This window comes from Perissodus microlepis, chromosome 9, assembly GCF_051167445.1.
Source record: "Perissodus microlepis isolate ML-2025 ecotype Zambia chromosome 9, ASM5116744v1, whole genome shotgun sequence".
Lineage (NCBI taxonomy): Eukaryota > Metazoa > Chordata > Actinopteri > Cichliformes > Cichlidae > Perissodus > Perissodus microlepis.
The window spans coordinates 16,137,940-16,159,872 of record NC_140469.1 but is presented as its reverse complement, the minus strand read 5'-3'; the positions used below and the strand labels follow the sequence as shown (position 1 = coordinate 16,159,872).

Here is a 21,933-nt window from a genome sequence, read left to right as displayed (position 1 = left end):
CTGCAGACGAGTTCATTATTAAGGACCACCTATTATAGCCTACACTTACTTACAGCCGTGCACTTCTACGCACTCTAAAGAGGGATTCTTCACAGACTTCTTGGGTTCATGCAGAATATATGAAAATGATTTTCCTGGGGTAATTTTAGCTGTGGTGTTAGAATGAAGTATGGCAATTGAGGCAATAAGAATAGGTTAAATGGGTATCAAGCGGCGCCACAGACTTCTTCAATAATGTAACGCTGTGCTCTGTCATTGCCAGACCGAGTCTATTTTAGACTATGTTAGGAGCATTGCTCACAGTCAAGACGATGAGGGTGTCACGAGAACCTCGTGAAGTCCATAAAAGAGGACGAGTGAACGGGAGAACTGTGCATCAGCATCAAGGTTTGGTGTGTTAGCAGCATTCCTGTTGCCCCCTTCAGAGGAAGAAGCTTTCAAAGCTAGATTTAACGTCAAATCACATTAAAAATACATGCATAGGTGTTTTGGCATGCACAGCTTATGAAAAATTGAAATCAAAAGAACTGTCTCTCATCATTATTGCACAGTTTGTATGCAGGAAGCCGGCACAACAGCTGTCAAAAACATACTAAAGGTCCACTCAGACGCTGATCAAAATGAATCCCTCTTTCTTTTCTGTGCACGGTTTGGCAAAGGGTTTGGCCTCACTTGTGCCTGATTGATAGTTTAATGGGCAGATCCAAAGAAAATTGAATTCTTAACCCCTAATCTAAGCTATTAAGATACAGCGTAGCCCTTTGCTGGGGCAGCACCATCACACAGAGCCACGCATAGGAGAGAATGACACTCGTTGCCGGAAGTAATGATTTTTTTCCCCCCCTCATGTCTGTATTTGGCAGATGAATTTGCTGTGTGTTTACAGTTGTTAGAATGCCAAGCAGCTTAGTCAGAGCGAACAAGTGTAGGGGAAGGCAGATTGTAGCTGCAGCGCTGACAAATATTCGCCCTCGAGTTTATTTGTGGGGAAACAGACCACTCACTTTCTGCACCTGTCAGGACATATTAGTTTCATTCAAACATGCATCAAGTTTAATCCAAATTCCTCTCTATAGTTTTCAGTGTGTTTTCAGACACTGAAGAGTGGCTGGTAGATAACCGGCACATTTTTGGCACGTCTTCACTGTTACTTGATGTTGATTTTCCGTCCAGCTGTGTTTGAGCATAAGAACGTTTGATATGGATGAACGAGTAATCCGTCCTCTATAAAACAATATTGCTCCTTGCATGTCTGAGTGAGACTGCCAAAAGCTTTGGAGCGCTGCTAGGGGACGCGAGCAGGACATCAGTAACATATGTGGGTCATTTCCTGCTCCTGTTTGAGTTATTTTGTTAATCAAAGAGACTGACAGACACTGTCCCCTGGCCTCAGTCCAGTTAGCTCTCTGCCTCTGGAAGCCACTCTGTGACTTTTCTGCCAAAGTTTCCATTTCACTTCATCCTGCAGTAATTCACAAAGTCGTGTTTGGGCAAATAGAAAGTCAAGCAGGGGTGTTTGCAGGTTGTAGTATGGTTATTTGGACATTTCATAGGGTCAGTTCTCATCCATTTCATAATACTCACACAAAGTGGATCTGCGATGCTTTTGGATGCGCTGACGTAAATTGCATGTTTGCTTCTGTGATGTCCAGTGCCTCGGTCAATCGAGTACCCGCCCTGGGACTGGAGGGAGAGCAGGGACTTTGATGAGCTCAACCACATTTTGCAGGAGAGCAAGAAGCTCGGCAAGGCCCTGGAGAGCCTGTCGCGCAGTGAGTGGCTGCAACTCAGCGGAATGCATGCTTACATCATACTCAGCAGCGTTTAATACATCTTAACATATAGAACTAAAGTCTAGACCTTTCTGTAAATGTCACTGTTAATCCCGAGAAGGAACCGGATAGAGCAGCTTATCTTACAGGCTCACCACTAAGCTTAGAAGCAGCCTAAGCTGGGATGTAAAACCATATTAGATGCTTCTGTGCTTTAAACTATTTTCTTCTTTCCTCAGGCATCGCCATCTCTGATGAGCTTGACCAGGTAGATATTAACTAGCCGGGAAAATAAAACACTCCTATATTGACACTAGTTTGGTCTTCCTCTCATCACCCCTGCTGAATTACTCATGCTACATCAAATAAAAGAGCCAGATTTCTTAACTTTCACTTGCTCAACAGAGCAGCACAGACATCATCTTTTTCTGATGATGAACTGCTATCTCATGGGATTGATATTCGAGAGTGATACTTCAGTAAAGCATGTCCTCCATCTCCCTCTCCCTTGCCCCTTCGTTGTGGATCTTACTCGCAAAGCTTTGTCTGCGCTCTGCCTTTGTCCTCGCCTGGCCCAAATTCCCTCCCGGCACAATAGTGCAGCGGCTGCTCAGGTTGGAGATGCACAGCTCGATTTTGGAAATGTTGGCTCTGGATGAGAAATACAGCATATGTTTTGACAGGGAATTTACTTTTTGCTCAGCGCACCATGTCCAACATCCTTGGCTTATAGTCCAGAGATTTTCCCTCTTTTCTGTGGAACAGAACAGGGAATGAATACTAAATACCTGCTGAGATCGTGCAGAGACAATAGAATTCCTTCTGGATTTTGTGAAAGATGAGGATAAGTATTTTTGCTTTTTGCACACTGAATCGTGCAAATGTGTACAGAGGTTGCTTGGGAGGCAGATATCAGACAACACTCTGCTCTTTTTCTGAACTTTATTATTTTAAAAAACTCCATTATCATTTAATAATGAAGGGTTTCTTTTTGAATTAAAAGTACACAGTGTTAAGATAGAGATTCATAGCAGTTCTCTGACTCCTCTCACCTCTACCTCTGCTTCTTTTCATTTTAATCTTTCCCTTTCTGTCTGCTACTTCCTGCTGTTTTAATATGCATTTCTGTTTTAGAACTTGGTGGGATATAACGCAGTTCTGCGCCCTCGGGTGGTGGGGGAGTGGGTTGGTCGGGACGAAGATGACGCGGATCCGCTGGCTGCGGAAATGCTGCACCCTCCCGTCCCTCGGTCTAAAACTGAAGTATGTTGGAGTGGAGACAGCAGCCCTGCTGGGAGGTTAGTGATTGGGAATATAGTATATTTGTGACGTCATCTATATGAGTGTATGTGTGCGTGAAAGCGTGTGCGTCTGAGTCACTTAATGCAAAAAGTTTAAAACTTCAGAAACTTCACAAAGCTCTTGTTGGCTCTTTAAATAGGAGGAGGTAGACTTCTAACTCTGGCTGCCTGAGGAATGCCCATCTGAATGGGTTTGATAATCCCATTTCAAAGGCGCGATCAAACATGCTTGCCATGATACTGCTTCAACCCAATTTCAAATTAAAGCTAACCTCATTTCTGTGTCCTCAAGGCCAAGAAATTTTCTGCTTGTTATTTTAAAAATGGCCCGTTTATGACAGTATAACTGTGTCGTGCGTTGCATTGTCAAATCATTTGTCATCTTTAAAAAAACTCTTTAAGTTCCAAGTCAAGTGGACTTGGTTGTTAGATGAGGCTATTGCCCTGTGTGTGTGTGCGTGTGTGTGTGTGTGTGTGTGTGTGTGTGTGTGTGTGTGTGTGTGTGTGTGTGCACTCATGCGTATGTTTTTCTATCTGGTGGGGACTTTTGCCTAACTGCTCACTCATCCATAAGGACTTTTGTCACTAAGGGGACACAAATTATGGTCCCAACAGAACCAGATATATGTGTTTGTTTAAATGAGATGTTATGTATTTTCCTATGAGGAGTGTGACAAACTTGTGGTGCTGTGTGAAAGCCACGGAGAGATGTGTCACTGTGGGGACAAATATTCTGCTTCTGGGAATGCATTATGCCAACAAGTTACCCCCCCACATGGATAAGACAAGGGCTGCGCATGCGTGTTAGTGCGCACACACAAGTGCATGCATGTGCTTCTGATATGACAAATTAAAGGAGGAATGGATATAAAACCATAAATCATGTTCAGTCCTGAGCTGACATACACACAGTGTTAATCTCATTAGGTTACTGTATGGGTGGATTATAGGGAGAAATCACTTGGTTTAAACCCTGAGCTGGGAGATAGGGATGTGTGTGTGGGCTCACTGATGAGCTCTGCTCTGTGTGTGTGCGTGTAAGTGAGATGTTTTGTATTTACCTATTAAGACTGTGAGAAACGCGAGCCGCTGTTTGTTTGTGTCCCAATATAATCACAGCCTCTTCTCTCATTAACTACAGGAGTACCTGGCTCATCACATAGATCATTTATATCAACTCTTAATTGCATTTACTGAGAACTTGCTCCCTTATCACATTCTGTTTGGGGATCCGCATCACTTTCAATTACTCCAAGCAGTTTTCTGACCCAGCCTAGTGTCATGTTTCTATTAAAAGTCATAATACTAAATGACATAAAATTTCGTGGCTAGAGATTTTTAAATCCACTGGTTAGGTTTATAATTAGAGAAGCTAAAAATGACCACTGATGTAATGGAAAGCTGGCAAAGACTAGCAGTGCCCTCCCTTAAAATCCCATGTGAGCTTTAATGGGGCGTCCCTTCATGGTGCTCATAGGCGTTCAGTTTCTTCTTCTTTTGGCTGCTTCCTTTAGGAGTCAGTGGTTCATATGACTTCATCTCACCCACCATGCTCTTCTGTCACACCAACCCTCTGCATGTCCCCCATCACGACATCCATGAACCTCCTCTGTGGTCTTCTTTTTCCATGCTCACCGCTCTCTAACCTCTCCAACGTTGTCTGCTCAACCTCCCAAAGAGCTGTCCCTCTGATATACTCATTTGTACTCCTGTCCATCCGAGACACTCCCAATGAAAATTTTAACATTTTCAACTAAGCTCTGCCAAAAAAATAAATTAAAACTTCTATCTACAATCTGAAAACACATATGTTTTTATTTCTTCCTCATGTATTTGACCTTTTTCGTCTAGGCAGTCCATCTTCCTCCTCTGACTTTTGCAACTTGCTTTCACATACAAACTTATTGCTTCTGTCCCTCATTCCAGCCCACCTGTCATTTATGACCATAAGAGAAAGTGACAGGTTGTGTCCATTCTCTGTATGATGGGCTGCAGTTTCCAGAGGGATAAGTGCAAAGTGCACTTGGGAAATCAAGAATGAACTGTGGCCAAAGTTTATTCAAGGAGTTGTTTTTTTTCACTCTCCGGTGGAGCGAGGCTTCCACATTTAACGTATAGCAGGAACACAAGTTTTTTTCTGTTAACAAAAATATAAAGACATTCGCTTCTATGGGTTCTGATTACTTATTGGTCACTCAGACAGGAAGAGAGAGTGCCGTAAAGCTGCATTTTTTGTCATATTTATTGTGTTTAATGTTTTGGCTCCTGTGGTGAAAAAGAATTGCTGACTCTGGGACAGCTACAGGGAGGCACAGTGGGCCTGAGATTTTCATATTAGATTTGGGCCCATTATACAACACATAAAAGTAATAACACTGTCTCCACACAAGCTAGCCGAGCAGCCTCTCTCTTTTTTTGTTTACTTCTATTTTTCACAATTATTGCTTTCCTGCTTTGTTTGCTGTTCTCATCTTAGATTCTCGCCGCAATGTTGGAAAGTTTAGCCTCAGGTTAAACCTGACTGTTTGCAATCACAGCGAAATGGTCCAACTTTTTTTGTTTTTTTTTCTTCACCCAAAGACAAAAGCTGTAAAAAACACCCCATACCAACCACATTACTTGTATTAGCAGATACTATTAGCATAAATACCACACGGAGGGTATGAAGAAATATCTTTTGACCCTTTCACATTAGCTGTAAATAGAAGTCATTAAACTGAGATTAGCATCAAATTAATTCTCTTCCACCCCTATAATCCACGCCACTGGGATATGAAAATTAATTTCGCCAATATAGAGGTAAGAGGAAGCCAGCCTTCAGTGTGGTATGTGTATCTCTTAACGGTAAAGGAAAATGAAGACGCTGTTGCGTGTGGGAACAGAAATATGAAGAAAAGCATTCTTTTTTTTTTCATCCAGTTATTATTTTAATTGAATACAGTCTCAGAACTGTGATCTCTTTCCACAAATGTTGACGTATGGATGGCTTTATCGTGATTTCCATGGATACATCCGTGGCAATCAGCACGTAATGTTTATAAATTACCATGTGGGAAATGTTAGCGTACGCCTTTATGATAAAACAAATAGTGGAGGCTGAAGACAATGTTGAAATGTAAACAGAAGCCAGACGTGCTGGAACAAAGCAGTAATACTATTGGCTATTATATAAGAAGAAATAATATTAGAAATATAGTATTCAGATTTTATAAATATTTAACGATCCTTTAAAAAAAAGATATATCTTTCCCATTCTTGAATATTTAAAAGATTCAAGCAGTAAGTAACTCGTTTGGATTTGATCATTGGCTCCCCCGTTGGGTAAAAACTGCAGGGGGTGCTTTCAACACCTACATGCTTATAAATCCTGAGCTTAGATTCCCTTTTCAACCTGACATCCTCTAAACGCCTAATGGTTTGTGGGTAGTGTTTAACTTTTGCTCTGTTGCTCACCTCAGAGCAGTTATCTTGTCTTATCTACTTCCTGCTACCCAGGTATAGCAAGGTGCACTGCACCTACACGACACTTCATATAACTGTACTCTGTTTTGTCTGAATGACTATCAAGTGCAATGATTGGTGAAACGCCTTTTTAAGTATAGTCATGCATGTGCATAGCACTGGGGCAGATGCATTATTTTGTTTTTGCTAGGAAGCTCGAGTCTGCTTAGATACAACTCTAACAGATTAGGATGAGAGTATGTAATTACTGTCAGAACACTGTTATTATAAAACACGTTATTTTTCTCCATGTGTTTCCCAGACCCTCAAAGCATATTATTGCAGAAGATAATAGCTTCAGATTCATGACCTATTCAACTTTAAAATGCTTTACAGAAGTGAGCGACAATGTAATTACTTGCTAATAAGTATTAAATCGTGATTCAGTTTGTATGAGGGTTGAAAAGTATTACTTTATGCTATTTTTCTTGCTAAGACTTTTTTATTTCACCTTTAGCCTGAAGATGGAAGCGAAGAGCAAAGGGCTAAAGGAGCAGCAGCATCATCATAAGAAGCTTCTGGCTGCCATGCTGTCCCAGGACTCCTTTGATTCAGTCCACAGCCCCACCCCCTCTGTTGTGGAAGAGGAGATCGAGGACGAGGACGATGCCATGGAGCTTCTGGGTAATCTCACAGCCCGATACGACTTACATACAAAGTCACAAGTTACAAATCTGTGTAAAATTTGTTGTGTAATAGAGCAGAGTGAACGGTTTTCTGAGGCAGATGCAGTCCATTAGTTTTTCCAGTGTAAAACTACCATTGATCCTAGTGCTGATTATGAGTCTGCATGTATGAGTGTTTTTATGTGATGCATTTGGCAAACCTCTGAACTGCGATTTCAGATAACACTAAAATGAAGTCTGCAGATGAAACTACGCATTTTTCACTATATATTTTTTTAGGCTATGTGGAATAAAAAACATGCATATTGTGTATTTTTGCACAGCTGGAAGAAACACCTCGTAGCACAACTAAAAAAATACTTTACTTTGAAGGCTTATGGCATGTTCAGTTGATGTTGTGCCTCCTGCTTTTTTTTTAGGTGGGAAAAAAGGGAAATTGGTTCTTTTACAGCACTACTATTACTGCAGCTGCTTTCTTTGGCCACCTGCATATAGTCAAATTCACTGTGTTCTGACACATTTTCTATGAGTTGTGGGGAAAAAATGTTGCTAAAAGTGGGAAAATGGCAAACATGGATGGATTATCATGGCCATGAGCCCTGTACACAAATTTCCCACAGGCCACCTACCTACTCATGCAAAGAGCATGCACTACATCTGCCCTTCCTAAGCACACACAGTTTGGTTGCACAATATCAAGGCAGCTCACAGCTACAGAGTGTGTTACTTGGAATTTGTATTTGGTGAATTAAAAATAATAAATGCCTGAACATCCATAATGTGAATGACCTGTTCCACCACATCCCAAAAGTGCTCCATTGGACTGAGATCTGGTGACTGTGGAGGCCTTTTGAGTACACTGAATTCAACGAGAATCTAAGTTGAGCCATTAAAAAAAAAAGAGTTGGACATGGTCTGTAACAATACTCAGGTGGGCTTTGGCATTTAAACGATGCTCAGCTGGTACTAAGGGGCCTGAATTGTGCCAAGAAAATATCCTCCATATCATTAAACCACAAGCAGCAGCCTGAAGTTCATCTAAGGCAGGATGGATCCATGCTTTCATCATCCTTTACAGCAGATTCTGACCCTACCATCCAAATGTTGCAGCAGAAATTGACTCTCATCAACCAGGCAATGGTTTTCTAATCTTCTATTTCCAGTTTAGCGAGTTTGTGTGGACTGTAACCTCAATTTGACCGAAGTGGCACCTAGTGTGGTCTCGGCTTTGTTGTAGCCCGTCTGGTTCATGGTTTCATGTGTTGTGCGTTCAGAGATGCTCTTCCACATGCCTTGGTTGTAAACCAAGTTATGGTTATTTGAGTTACTCTTGCCTTCCAGTCAGCTCAAAGCAGTCTTGCTGTTCCCCTCTTACATCGTGCATCAACAAGACCCAGAGAACTGCTGTTCACTGGATAATTTCTCTTTTCTCTTATGGTTGCAGAGATTCTGTTGCCCTAAAGTTAACTAAAGATTTAAAAATGTACATTTTCTTCAACGTGTAACAGGGTTGACTTGAACTGATGGAAAGCATTGTATATACGCACACCTGCAGAGGCATGCGTTGTGTATGCAGTGGAATTTGGTTTGATTTGCACTAAAGAGCACTTTAATAGCTGTTAAAGGAATCTGCTCTTCCTGTTTGCACTGGAATGCCAGATGTTTTCAGCTAGCGAGTCTTGTTGTTCTCTCTGACAAGCGTAGAATCGCAAAGTGGCTCATTTGATTTACTTCGCCTGTGTCAGGAGTGCATGTGTGTGTTTACGTTCCTCCACGCCAGTTCTGCCACCATGACTTGAGATGGATGAGTGTCAGTGGAAAGAACACCTGATGTAAAGTTTAATTCAGTGGAGGCTCTGAGAGCTTGTCATTCTGTACGTGCAGATGCAGGATGTAATGCCTCTTTCTAAACTCAATGTGTTGTCTAAATATTTTTTGTGGTGAAGCATTCCCTCTGCTACCGTCTGTCACTTGTTCCTCGCAGTTTGTCTGTGTGTTGTAGTAATGTTTATCTGCGTGGTGATTCTCTTGAGTAAAGTACCTTATGGTCACACTTGTAGATTTAAAGCATCACGTACACCGTTTGTGTCATTCAAATCTGAATCACGACAGTTCTGTGTTACAGCTAATACTACAAAAAATTTTCATAGCTAACAAATGATTGTCAAGCAGTACTTCTTTGAGGAACGGCAACCTGCAGTGCAGTCTTTTTATTTCCTTGTGACAAACATGGTTTCTAGTAATAGTGCTTCAGTCTCTCTTCGGTCTCCTTAGAGCTGTTGCTCTGTGGTGACACACACATCTACGCAAGTCTGTGCTCTCCACTCTCCTGTCACAGCAGTGAGACACTTCTGCTTGTTAGCAGGATCCGTTCACCAGGGTCATTCAGAGGGTCGCATTTCTTTTTCACTACGTGTCAGCGATTCCCGCGCGGTTACACAGACTGAAGCTGCGACATTTTAGGTGTTCGGTTTCAAAGCTGGGCATTTTATCAAATTAATTGCTCTTTTAATGTAATGTTTCGTCACGGCAACCGTGACGCTGTCGCCTCACTGCAGGAGGGTCCTGGGCTTGAATTGGCTTTTGTGAGTCTGCTAATATATAAAAGAAATCTTTAGAAAATATTATTTAAACACAAAGTTTTTCTTTTCTTTTGTGTTGCAAAAAATTTCCAATCAGCTGAACAGCGTTGTCAGTATAGTTTTAATTCCGTTTGCTTTTAATGTTTATTAGATATTTAGAATCAAAATACTTGTCATTTATGGTATCTTTCCTTCACTCAAAAACACTTTCTTTGCCCTCATAATATGACATGACACAATATTTGTTTTACTAAAATGCAACAGAAAAATAAAAATATATGTCTGGTCCAGTAATTAATCAAGACAAATATGCTTGATATAAACTGAACGATACCAACCAAGTAAATTTCTCATAGATATTACAGTATAATTATGTAACAAAATTAGATGGAAACTGTATATGTTTTAGGCATGCTTGTTCCTTTTGTGTCTTTCTGAGTGTTTTCAGGCAATAGCTCCTATATTAAATGAGGCAGGACTCTGCATGCTCAGGTAGAAGCTTCAAAGGTGCGTAACAAAAGCACAAAATTAATTCAAATAATAAAATAATTCAAAATTAAGCACCTTAATTTTGTGCCCAAATGTGACGGACTGGTTCTGATATAACACTTTTTTGCCCTATTTGAGCATTCAAGGTAATTTCTGCTACAGTGGTCATTTACCCATTCACATACATATGTTTTCTTTATTCTTTTTTTTTTTTTTTTTTTTTTTTTTTTGTGTCCCGTTTGGATCTTTAGCCATCAGAATTGTTGTCTTAAGGCCAGGAAAGATGCCAAGCGGATTTATTTTACCAAGTGGATCATCATGGCCTTGCCATATTGGTCCATTTGATTGACCTTTATTATAATTATGAATTTATTTTATTTTCGGTTGCTACAAACGGGACAGACATGACTGGGGGATAGGACAGGGAGAAAGAATGAAAGAAAGAGAGGGAGAGAAAGAAAACCAAAGGGGAGAAGAGACGGTGAGAAGGGGGGGAAGAAAGGAAAAAACAAACAAACAAACAAACAAAACACCTGGATCACCTGTATGGAGAAAAAAAACAGAAGAGAAAGCAAACAACAAAGAGCATAATAAAAAACAGCACCATCACAATAAACTAGCTAGCAGTAGATAACAGTAGATACTAAATATTAAACGATATTGTGCAGCACGCAAGATAGACAGCGCACAATGTGCTTTGAGGCAGCAGCCAAGAAAGGTGTAGTCCGCGTCTGTGAACACCCGTGTGTACACCTGTGTACATACCTGTGTGGATCAGCATGCTTGTATTCCAAAGGTTTCTCCATGTAACGATCTGCTAGGGAGTGTGGGGAGCCATAGCCCCGTCCACCAGGGTATGAAGCAGGTATGGAGGAGATCCAGGCCCCAGATATCCAGAGGCCCCAGAGTACAAGGACCCGAGGAGGACCGCCAAAGGGGGGGGAACCGTGCCACCCTCCTGGGAAGAGCTGAGTAGAGCCCCAAAGGAGAGGTCACCCCACAGCTACGGAGCAGAGGCCAGAGGGGGTTGCAGTGGCGTGCCCGCGGGCTCTGCCGGCAGCCAGCTGTGCCAGAGAGGACCGAGCTTCAGGCCCAGAGGCCAGAGGCCTGAGGGCATCCCACCCCCCGGAAGGAGCCCAGCCGGGCCATAGGCGCCCGGCCCCGCCAATCGGCCACCAGGAGTGAGCCGGTACATGCATGAGCGCCCAGCCCCAGACGACAAGGACCGCCAACACACCAACGTCTGAGGGCATCAGCCACCGGCAGGGAGTGTGGTGAGGGGAGATAGGCCTCCGTACTTTAGAGGGCCTGAGATGTACCCAGAGAGGTTGAGTCTAAGACCCAACCTGACATATAGACACAGACAAACAGGCACACGCGGACACAGACGTGCATTCCCACCCCCATATGCACAACCAAATACTCGGCACTCACCCAACGTGCAGACAGACACAAATAGACACTGCACAGACAGTCGCACTCCCCAAACATACTCTATATCCCAGGTCCAGGTACCCCCGCCCCCAGAGGGGCAAGCCGCACCTAGACCCAGGAGATGTAACCCTTCTCTCTGGGGTGGAGGCAAGCGGACCACCTCCTTATCTGCAGTAGCAGGGAGGCCCCGCATCCCAGACCCCAGTCTGACGGCCAGCACCTCCTCCCAGCCCCCCAGCCCTGACGGCTAACAGAACCGGGGTGAGTGAAGACCTCAAACCTCCCTACGCCCGCTCATATGTAGTGTTGCTGTGTGCTGTTCTAAAGTGCATTTAAAACTCAGGAGAGCATGGTACTAGCTTCCTCTCAGAGAGCAGCACGGCTCCTCCCGAAAACCCTTAGTGTCTAAATGCATTTAAAATTGAGGGTAGGGCACCAGCGCCAGAGGTGGGTTGGAGTACAACGACCATCCTCTGGATGCTGTAAAACGTGCCCACCCCCAAGGCCCTATATGTATGTGTTATGTGAGAGTGTGAGTAATGTGGATGTCTAGGTTGCAGAATAAAATTGAGGCACAGGCGGCCAGAAGGGGGCAGAGGGGGAGTGCCTCCCCTGCACCCTGGTGACATACCTGCACCCCAAGCCCTGCGTGTGTGGGTGGGTGTGGTAGAGCGGGAATAGGGAGGCAGCTGAGGATGGGGAGGGAAGAAAGGGAGGGGCAAGCGGCCCCTCCCTGGGGCCAGCTCCCCCGCTGACCCCAGTAGGCACCCCCACGCTCTGGAACCCACCAGGGCAAGGGGGCCCAGGCCCATCCGGACCGGGGCCCGCAGCAGCAGCACCGCCCAGCCCCACAGAGTCCGGGGCAGCCCACCCGACTCCACCCCAGAGAAAACTGCACCCACCCCATCATCCAATCATCTCCCAAACTACACAAGACAATAGACACCCAGGTTGAGTTCATTCTCCCCCTCTCCTATATCTCTCCCCCCACCTGCAGAGTGAGCTCCTGTAGTGAGGAGACCACCTGCAAAGATATAACAACCTCCCCACCAGTTAGAGAGCCCCCTAGTTGGGCCGATGCACCAGAGGTCCCCTGCACTGGGGCTGAGCCCCCCTGCACCCACCCGCCCACTGCTCCAGCGACACAACAGCCAGGACCCAAGCCCCCAAGGCCCGGCCAGCACCCCAGACCGGGGGGCGGAGCACCCCCAGACCCCTAAGCCTCCACGCCCGTCCCGGACCCTCCCAGGGGCAGCCAGGCTACCAGGCCAGTAACCAACGTCCGCCAGCACAGACCCTCCCCCATCTCTGCTGTACGCAGCCACAAGGAAAACACCATCCAAGAGCCCCAGAGCTTCTAACCAGGTCATGGCCACATCCCCCAGGTTAGGCCCTCCAGGGAAACGTCCCTAGGGACTCCCCAGACGCCCTAAGGCCGTCCCTACCCCCATATCAACCACAATAGCGAAGGCAGGACCAAACCATGACCCCCCACCCCCACTAGGTGATGAAGCCGATCAAAGGAGCCCAAAGGGATTGATCAAATGTGATGGCAGAGGTTGTATCAAGACTAATGTGATCTATTAGATGGTTTTTATATTGGTTAGAATTAAGATTATTTTTATTTTTCCAGTTAATGAGGACCATTTTCTTGGCAATGCATAGGGCCGTAAAAACAACGTGGGCTGTGTTTATTTCTGCAGTGACCTCATCCAAGTTGCCCAGCAAGCATACTAAAGGGGAGGCTGGAATGTTACATTTCAGACACTTTGATAAGTCTTCACATATCTCACGCCAAAATTTCTGAACTGGTGGACAGAACCAAAGAGCGTGGATGTAATTGTCCGGTGTATTTGCTGTGCAGTGTGAGCAGTTGTTGGAAGGCGTATAGCCCATCTTGAACATCCTATGACCAGTATAGTGCACTCTGTGTAATATTTTGTATTGTATTAATTGCAAACTGGGATTTCTGATCCATTGAAAGGTTTTTAAGCATATCTGAGACCAAAGGTTTGGGTCTAAGTTGATTGATAAATCTGCTTCCCATTTTGCAATAGGAAGGGATATTGATTCATCTATTTTAGAAAGTGTTCTGTATATTTTAGACAATAATTTGGGGGGTTTTAGACTAAAAAATTGTACCACACTTGGTGGTGTTTGTAATTCAGCTTCACTGGGATTAAATTTCTTTTTTACTATGGATTTAATTTGTTGATATTCCAAAAATCGTTTCTTGTTGATCCCATATTGTATAACTAGTCTGTCAAACGAAATAAAGTCTGTTCCTTCCAATATATGTTCCAAGTATTTAATTCCTTTGCAACTCCAATCTGAAAAGTTTATCATATTATTGTTTTGTAATATGTCCGGGTTGTTCCAGATAGGTGTACGTTTGCATGGGATTAATGTTTTCTTTATTCTATGTGTACGTGTTTTTAACGTAACATCCACAAATTTACAGTCTAATACAGGGGTGGCCAACTCCAGGCCTCGAGAGCAGGTGTCCTGCAGGTTTTAGATAACACCCTGGCTCGACAGACCTGAATCAAATGATTAGTTCATTACCAGCCTCTGGAGAACTTCAAGAAATGTTGAGGAGGTAATTTAGCCATTTAAATCAGCTCTGATGGATCAAGGACACATCTAAAACTTACAGGACACCGGCTCTCGAGGCCTGGAGTTGGCCACCCCTGGTCTAATAGATACATTAGGGGCAACTCAGGGTTCAGTATCTTGCTTAATCATACTCTACAGGAGTTTGGAATCAGACCACCGACCTCCCGAGTTGCAGACAACCCATTCTTCCTCGTGAGCTACATCTGGAGCACAGTGGAAAGTGAAAAGAAAATCTGAAAGAAAAATGCCCTCACATGGTAGCTGATCCTTCGCCTGGTGTATGATGGTCTTGTGCTAGAGAAAATGGGTCTTCTTGCAAAGTAATTATGAATGCAGTTTGGTTTGGGAACACCATTTTTAGAAGGCAGGGTTCAACAGATATGACCCAGGAGAGTAGTAATAAATATAACCAGAAAGCAGGATGCTGGTGGTCTGTGATGACCCCTCACAGACTCTGTGGCTTTTACACTTTGGTCTATGGCAGTAATTCAAAGAAACGAATGCATTTCTGATCCTCTGTCGAGGCCTGGTCACGTAGCTCTCCAGAGACCGCCACCTCTGAGTTGACTGCCTCACTACTGTAAAGTTGATTAAAGGTGATGCTAACACGTATCATGTGGTGCCTTGGTGGACTTTGTGAAACGAAGGACCTTCGTGAGGATTTTTTGGGCCTCAACTAGAAAGAAGGTCTTGGCAAAAACTCTGTAGCTATGACCAAACGCATGCCAAGATGACTGATGATCCTTGGCAGGGCTGGTGAGCTTGTGATAGTATATTGATCCCTAAAGGAGATATTCATCTTTTATCCCTGCTGCTGTCCACAAGGGTAAAACATGTGGTCATCTGTTCAGAGCTGCTCCACAAGCCGATAGGGATTTGGAAACATGTTCAAGGACTTCACAGCTGAGAGGTGCTTGCTGTCAGATAAGTTGAATCGCTGGAATTAAGTGCTCTCTCAAATGTGATGACACAGCAAAAGCTGCTGTAACTTAACCTTGTACAGTAATGGGTTATTACATAAAATACCTTTGTTTTTATTCATTTTTATTAACATGCAACATCATCTTCTCATTTCTCTTGATTCTGCTTCACCAAACAATAAGCTGTTGACTGGTAATATGCTAAACATGGTGCACAGTGTTAAAGGCCTCTCACATGCAGCAATGCAACTGCTTCAGGAATAGAAATTGTTGGGTGCTATGTGTTTAAGCATTAGGTCAGTCTGACCTCTAGTGGCTAAATGCTTGAATTACAGTTGCTGTGTCTAAAGTTTATTAAGAGCATTGTCCCAGATGAGTGCAATGATTTGAATTTAGGTAACCTGACAGAAAATTGTCTATAGACTTTAATAACTTAGGTATTTTTTTTTAACCTTTTTTGCACATTACCTTTATTTACCATGTGACGCTAATGCATCCTATGTTAGGTCCACATGCACATTGAAGCCTCACCATGTTGTCAGGCAGATCGGCCATTGTTGTCTCGCCTGGTAACTTGCAGTTTCTGCAGTTTCTGCATACAAATGAAAGCAAATGTATAGATGAGAAATAAACACTTGTGATGTTGCTGAGAGCGATCATGTTTAGTACGTGCCAAAGTTTCTGGGGAATGAAGAGAGGGAGGTTCGGGGAACAATGTAAATGTAAAACATACTGCAGATTTTCCACTGGGAGGCAGAAAGGAGCACTGCTTTGTCCTATTGTGGAACAAGTACAACTTCTGCAAGAGTGTGATAAAAATGGACTTAGAGGACACAACAGTTAGTTGCAGTTGCAACTTCTCTGCATTTTTATAGTAGGAAAGAGGTTTTTGCAAACTGGATGTTTTTCTTTTCTTTTTTCTTTTTTTCCTCTAGTACCTGGATAAGGAGCTTATGAGAAAATAATAGGATCGCCTTGGAATGGCTTACAGTACTGCTAGCCAAGGTTTTCCCGATGTAATACAATTATAAAAAACCAAATACGCGTGACTCGAGTTTGATTTGTTTTGTTCACATTGTTCCAAAAGGAGAAAATAAAATCAGCTTAGAGGTTGCAGTCTTGTTGATTCTCTGGTAGTTCTCAGGGATGATACTGTGTTTTCCCAGTTGTTTTCATTAGTTCTGCGCTTAATATTCACCACAGTCCAAACCATATTTAAAATGAATATGACTCACATGTTATTGTGTAACCATGGAAAATGTCAAAATTCTAGCTTTTGCTAGGCGGTGGAACCGCAGCAATATACTGAACCCAAGCAAGAAACAAGCTGAGTTCAGTGTGTATGGGGAGAAACACCCTGTTTTTTGGCCTTGCAGTGTTATTTTATGGTAAGTTAATGAGACGCGTTAGCCAGTTCCCCGCTGTAAGGTTACTGTTGTTGTCATCCGTGGTGGAAGTATTCCATTTCAGGGGGCATGCTGATTGAATTCTCAAATTCCATTTTTATTAATATGTGCAGAGAATATGTTTGATTTACATGAACTCAGGCGATGAAAAACAAACTTTATTGCAGAAAAAAAAGGAAAAAAACATTTTCAATAGGACGTATTGTGTATTTAACTCTGCAGCAACATAAAGTCTAAAATACTTTATACTTAAAAGACTGTAAGGCTGTTTGGGCCAGAATGCATTTCACACACATACACCCTCCCATTGTTGCAGAGGGTAACTGAGCCTCCAGTGTAAAAAAATACTAATATATGACATATCATCAGACTCCCCCTTCACGAGCCAGCAGACCCTTTCAGTATGTGAACCCGCTCTGGCGTGAATCCTGAAACGGGAGAGGAGAAGAGTAGCTTTACCTGCACTCGCCAAGTTACAGCGACACTGAAGATTTGACGCTGACAAGATGAGCGCATGATAAAGCTCTGTCTGATCTTTGATACACATAGACTTAAGCGCAGACTGGTGGATGAGATACAATAGCTGTGTGTGGCTCTTTTGTTGGTGTTACAGCTTCCTTTCATGAAGTGCTGCCTGCAGTACAATAGCTCACTGTTTTGTAGAAAATAAAATAGGTGTGGAAAAGTGAGCAATGTTTTTCACTATCTCGACTTTCTTCCTGAAATTTAAGGGCTGATACCAGTTAGTTGAAACATGCACAGATTCAACAAGGTGCTGGAAATATTTTGGTTCATATTGACATGATAGCATCACAGTTATTGCCGATTTGTTGGCTACACATACAGGATGTGACTTTCCCATTCCACTGCATCCCAGAGGTGACTGGATCTGACAGGATCTGGTGACCGTGGAGACGATTTGAGTACAGTGAACTCGTTGTCCTGTTTCTTTGAAGCACTTTGACATGATTTGAACTTTGTGACATGGTCTTATCCTGCTGAAATAAGCAGTTAGTCTGTGGTGTTTAAATGATGCACAGTCACTAATGAGTCAAATGTGTGCTAAAATATCCCCAGCATCATTACACCACCACCACTAGCTTGAACCATGGACCGGCGGGATGGATCCATGCTTTCATGTTGTTTACACCAAATTCTGAATTTTGCAGCAGAACTCTCACTAAGCTAGACGACATCTTTCCACTCTTCTATTCTCCAATTTTGGTGAGCCTTGTGAGTCGTATAAGTTGCACCCGGTGTGGGCCTCTGTAGCCCATCTGCTTCAACGTTTGACGTTTTGTCCTTTAAGAGATGCTCTTCTGCGTACATTGGTTTAATAAGTGACTTGAAGCAGCATTCAGAGTCACTTAAATCACCTTTAGCCCTCATTCTGATCTTCAGTTTAAACTTCAGCAGGTTGCCTTGACCCTGTCTACATGCCTAAATGTATTGAGTATATATTGATTACATTTTTGTGTCAAAAAGAAGGTGAACAGGGGTACATAATAAAATGGCCAGTGAATGAATGCTAGCATGGCCAGGGCAAGTTTTTTTGTATGTTTTATCCTGGAAAAAAGAAACCAGTTTTTATTTTATTTATTTATGCTGGTAGTCTAAATTTGTACATTGTATGTATGCAAAATTAACATTGGTGTGAATTTTAAAAAAGTATTTTCTTTGTATAAGTACACTACTTTTAGTTACTTTCTATGATTTTTAAAGATCACTGTTAATATCATCCTACCTATGTTAATACAAGTTGCTGTACTAGAAGGACTGCTGTGTTGACTGAGATCAGTTAAGATTTCCAGTTTCCTGATACCATCAGGAAAGACCTCCTGCAACGCACACCACATGCAGACACACTTTAATCACCGCCATTTGTTATGTTGATTGAAAATTTCAGGACCCCAACAGGCAAGACGCACACACTGAAGTTGGCAATGATTAAAAGTAGCTTGTTGTGAATAGTCAGGTAATTGGAGTGGATGGATCTTTGAAGATGGAGCGTGCAGCCCTGAGGGGAAAACTGAGTTGTCAGGTGGGCAGACAGAGGACTGATGGCAGACGGAGAGCGAGCCTAACAGGCTGAATGCTCTTGTAGAAAACGACTCGTGAACTGGAACAGATATACAGGATGGGGATGAACTTATAAAAACAGTCATACACAATCACTGGCGAATAGTCCGATACGAAGGTGTCGTGCATAAAACTCACAAACTGAAGGACAACAAGAGAGACTGTAAATAAACATGAGACATAAAAAGTGAGGGAACAAAGAGGAAACAGAGAAAGAGGAGGAGGTACAGCCGGTTCATGATACCATTGCTTCCCTCATCTTTGCCCAAACAACTAAAGACACAACAGTTGCCCTGGACACGGTGTAAACCAACAAAAACAAAGCTGTATCATCGCGGTGCTTCGAGAGGAGGAGGTAAATGAGATCATATATGTCAGTAGCATAAGCTGCTTAAACAGTAAATCTTTCGCTTGGACGCTTGAAAGGACTGTGCTCACCTCTGAAGGTTTTGCTGGCCTGATGGCGAAAAGAATGTCCCCATTAAAAGCGTAACTGCGCCCAATTTGATGCCTGTAAAAGTCTCCACAGTGCAGATGGATACGTTAATCGAGGGGCAAATTGCTGCGGTATTATGGTGGTATTACTGGAAGCAATTACCAATAGGCAAGTAGACTGTTGCGATTATGCCATAAATCTAGAGGTAGTCATTACGCAGAGCATAGCCTAATAACAGCCAGCGTACGTACCTCCTGTGCGCATAAGCGCCTTAGATGAACTGAGCAGATTATTCGAATGGAAACGAGCTGAATTGATACAGTGAAGCTGTATTGTGACTACTGTTGCTAGACGGGGCCAAAAGATGATAGATAGGTGCGCAAGTATGTAATCTGTAGAAAGCGTCGTTATCTAGACTGGCAGATAAAGCAGTTGTGTGAATAGATCCATTGTGTTAGTAGAGGCAACCGGCTAAAGACGCCAGCGTTTTCTGGCTCGTGCATGCTTCGAAATTAACGCTGAGAAGAAGTTTACTTGATAGAGTTATAGACTTGATGACACTGTGCAGTAATTATTAGAGTGTTAATATTTTAATGACTGAATACAACTGTGTCTGTGCATTTCTTGGTGAAGTTATTTAAAACTATGTTGCTGTATCTATGGAGTTATCAAAAACAAGCAGTGATCTCCAAAAGGAGCTTTCAGCTCAATTGAATGTATTGCTTGTATGGTGCTACCTACCACATTATTCCATCACTCATCTTTGATATTTTAATAGCTGTTTCTCAGTAATTTCTCCCATTTGCTTCTTGCCTAGGCACACTTCTCTCTGAGTGATTAACGTCATTGTTTTGAGCTGTAGATGGCAACCTTGCTCTTGGCAGACAGATGTTTCCATGTATTTTTATTATGTAGTACATGTGAAATGCTTTCTTGACGATCAAGTCCTGTTAATTTTGAAATATGTGTAATAAAACACCAATAAAGAGTCTTTATCCCAGTATAATGACTGGGATCGTAATCCATCAATACATCAAGCTTGGCCGTGTCTACGCTGACGTTCTAATCTCGGCGATATTTGCGGTTAGAAAGCGAGTTAAAAGGAGGTTTGCACCAGGTCTGTGATGAGACTTTCCACAGGCCTCACTGAGCTGTGATGTTACCCCGCTCATGTGTGTCCCCCATCTGATTCTGATCAGGGTTTTTACTGCTGCGCTCTGAGCTGCGAGGGCTTGGAGCCTAACAGGCGTATTTTTAGGCCAGGAGAGGAGGGGGTCGTGGGGGAGAGGGTGCTATTGAAAGCTGAGACATAATTATAAAATGTAAGATGGAATATTGTTTTTATTACAAAGCCAAACAAATGTGTCTTTGTCGCGAATCACATCAAAGATGTCTGTGTGACGACTAACCACCGAGTGGAGGCATGGTGCTTGAGGTTTAATGAAACACAAATGCTGGCTGTGTGTGTGTGTGTGAGGCCAGCAAAAGTGTGGGGTCTGCAAGTGTCACTGTATGTGTTGCCGTGCGCCTTTTTATCTGTAAGTCTGAGTATGTTGCTCACACATGTGCGTCCCCGTCTGTGAGTAAGCGCACCGTAAGGAGCGAGGCATGTGTCACATAGAGACTATTAATTAGATAGACCCCAGTGTTTTGTGGTTACCTGTCACCACTGCTCATGAAAGAATGGAAAATTCAATTATTTCACATCGATGAGACCCAATAATTCACAGCACTGGATGAAACGCTATGGATTCTATGTGGGAGATGGAGTGAGTACGTGTGTGCGTGCGTGTCCCTTCCCTCCATGTGTGAGGTTTAGCTGATTCCACCCATTACATCTGTCAGCGCATCATCTGAGAAGGTGTATATTATGTTATTTGTGAAGGTAGTGTGCTAATTATGACTTCAGCTCTTTTTTTAGCCTAGGAAGAGTAGGAAAGAGACAGCCAGTCCGTCGCTATTCAAACAACATGAAATTACATGGAAACTTAGAGATAGACAAGCTCTTTATCTGCGTGCTTTGCTCGTCTCCTTTCCTTCCCTACTGTAGCGCAAGTGAGTGATTGCGGCACGGAATTCCTGAGCGCTTGGGCCTTTTGTTGGGATTGCATCGCTTGAATAGTTTCCGTTCCTCTCCCACCATACTCACCCCCAGTGTAGATCCATTTTATTTATCTGCCGTGTCATCGTTAGACGAGGGGGGGAGCACGCATGGCTGCCCTGGTGCCTGGGGAGTGAAAATGTGACAGGGCTGACAAACAGGCGAGTGTGGACAGACGTTTGTTGTGTCTAGACTGAGGCCCATGAGGCTGTCCTGGTCTTTGGGTAAACTAGTCTCACAGGAGGCACATTGTAAACTTATCATAGTGTTATTGTGCGGGATACATGCTGGGCTCTGCTGTGAACGTGGGGAGTACCCATGTCTTTTACTCTACACAAGAAAATAACATTTACACACACATAATGTACTATTCTTTTGATCTTCAGCTTGAAGTTGGGTATTAACTTAAGAAAAGTTAAAGAAGTATAGCTTGTGTGATGTGTAATAATCATAGACTGTATGTCAAAGATGGACACAACCACCAGTTGAGTAATTTGTTACACTAATTGTTACGTTGAACTGAAACACATTGCCACATAATTACCAGTTAGCAATATAAACTTACAGGTCCACACACTAATAGAAATCCCTAATTGTAATGAAGACACAGATGGGATGTTTTAGTTTTTATGTATGAACACAAAACTGACAACACAAAGCAAATCCTTGG

The 21,933-nt window shown here is 43.0% G+C and overlaps 1 protein-coding gene across 4 annotated transcripts in view; it reads left to right on the top strand.

The window, feature by feature from the left end:
* The window catches only part of c9h8orf34 (chromosome 9 C8orf34 homolog), a 73,725-nt gene that overhangs the window by 16,275 nt on the left and 35,517 nt on the right, over positions 1-21,933 (top strand). For all 4 annotated transcript variants that reach the window (XM_084939242.1, XM_084939241.1, XM_084939240.1 and 1 more), the window contains 4 exons: positions 1,653-1,772; positions 2,012-2,040; positions 2,907-3,070; positions 7,032-7,198. In XM_084939242.1, coding sequence (XP_084795368.1) covers positions 1,653-1,772; positions 2,012-2,040; positions 2,907-3,070; positions 7,032-7,198 — 480 coding nt within the window. The remainder of the gene's footprint in view (positions 1-1,652; positions 1,773-2,011; positions 2,041-2,906; positions 3,071-7,031; positions 7,199-21,933) is intronic.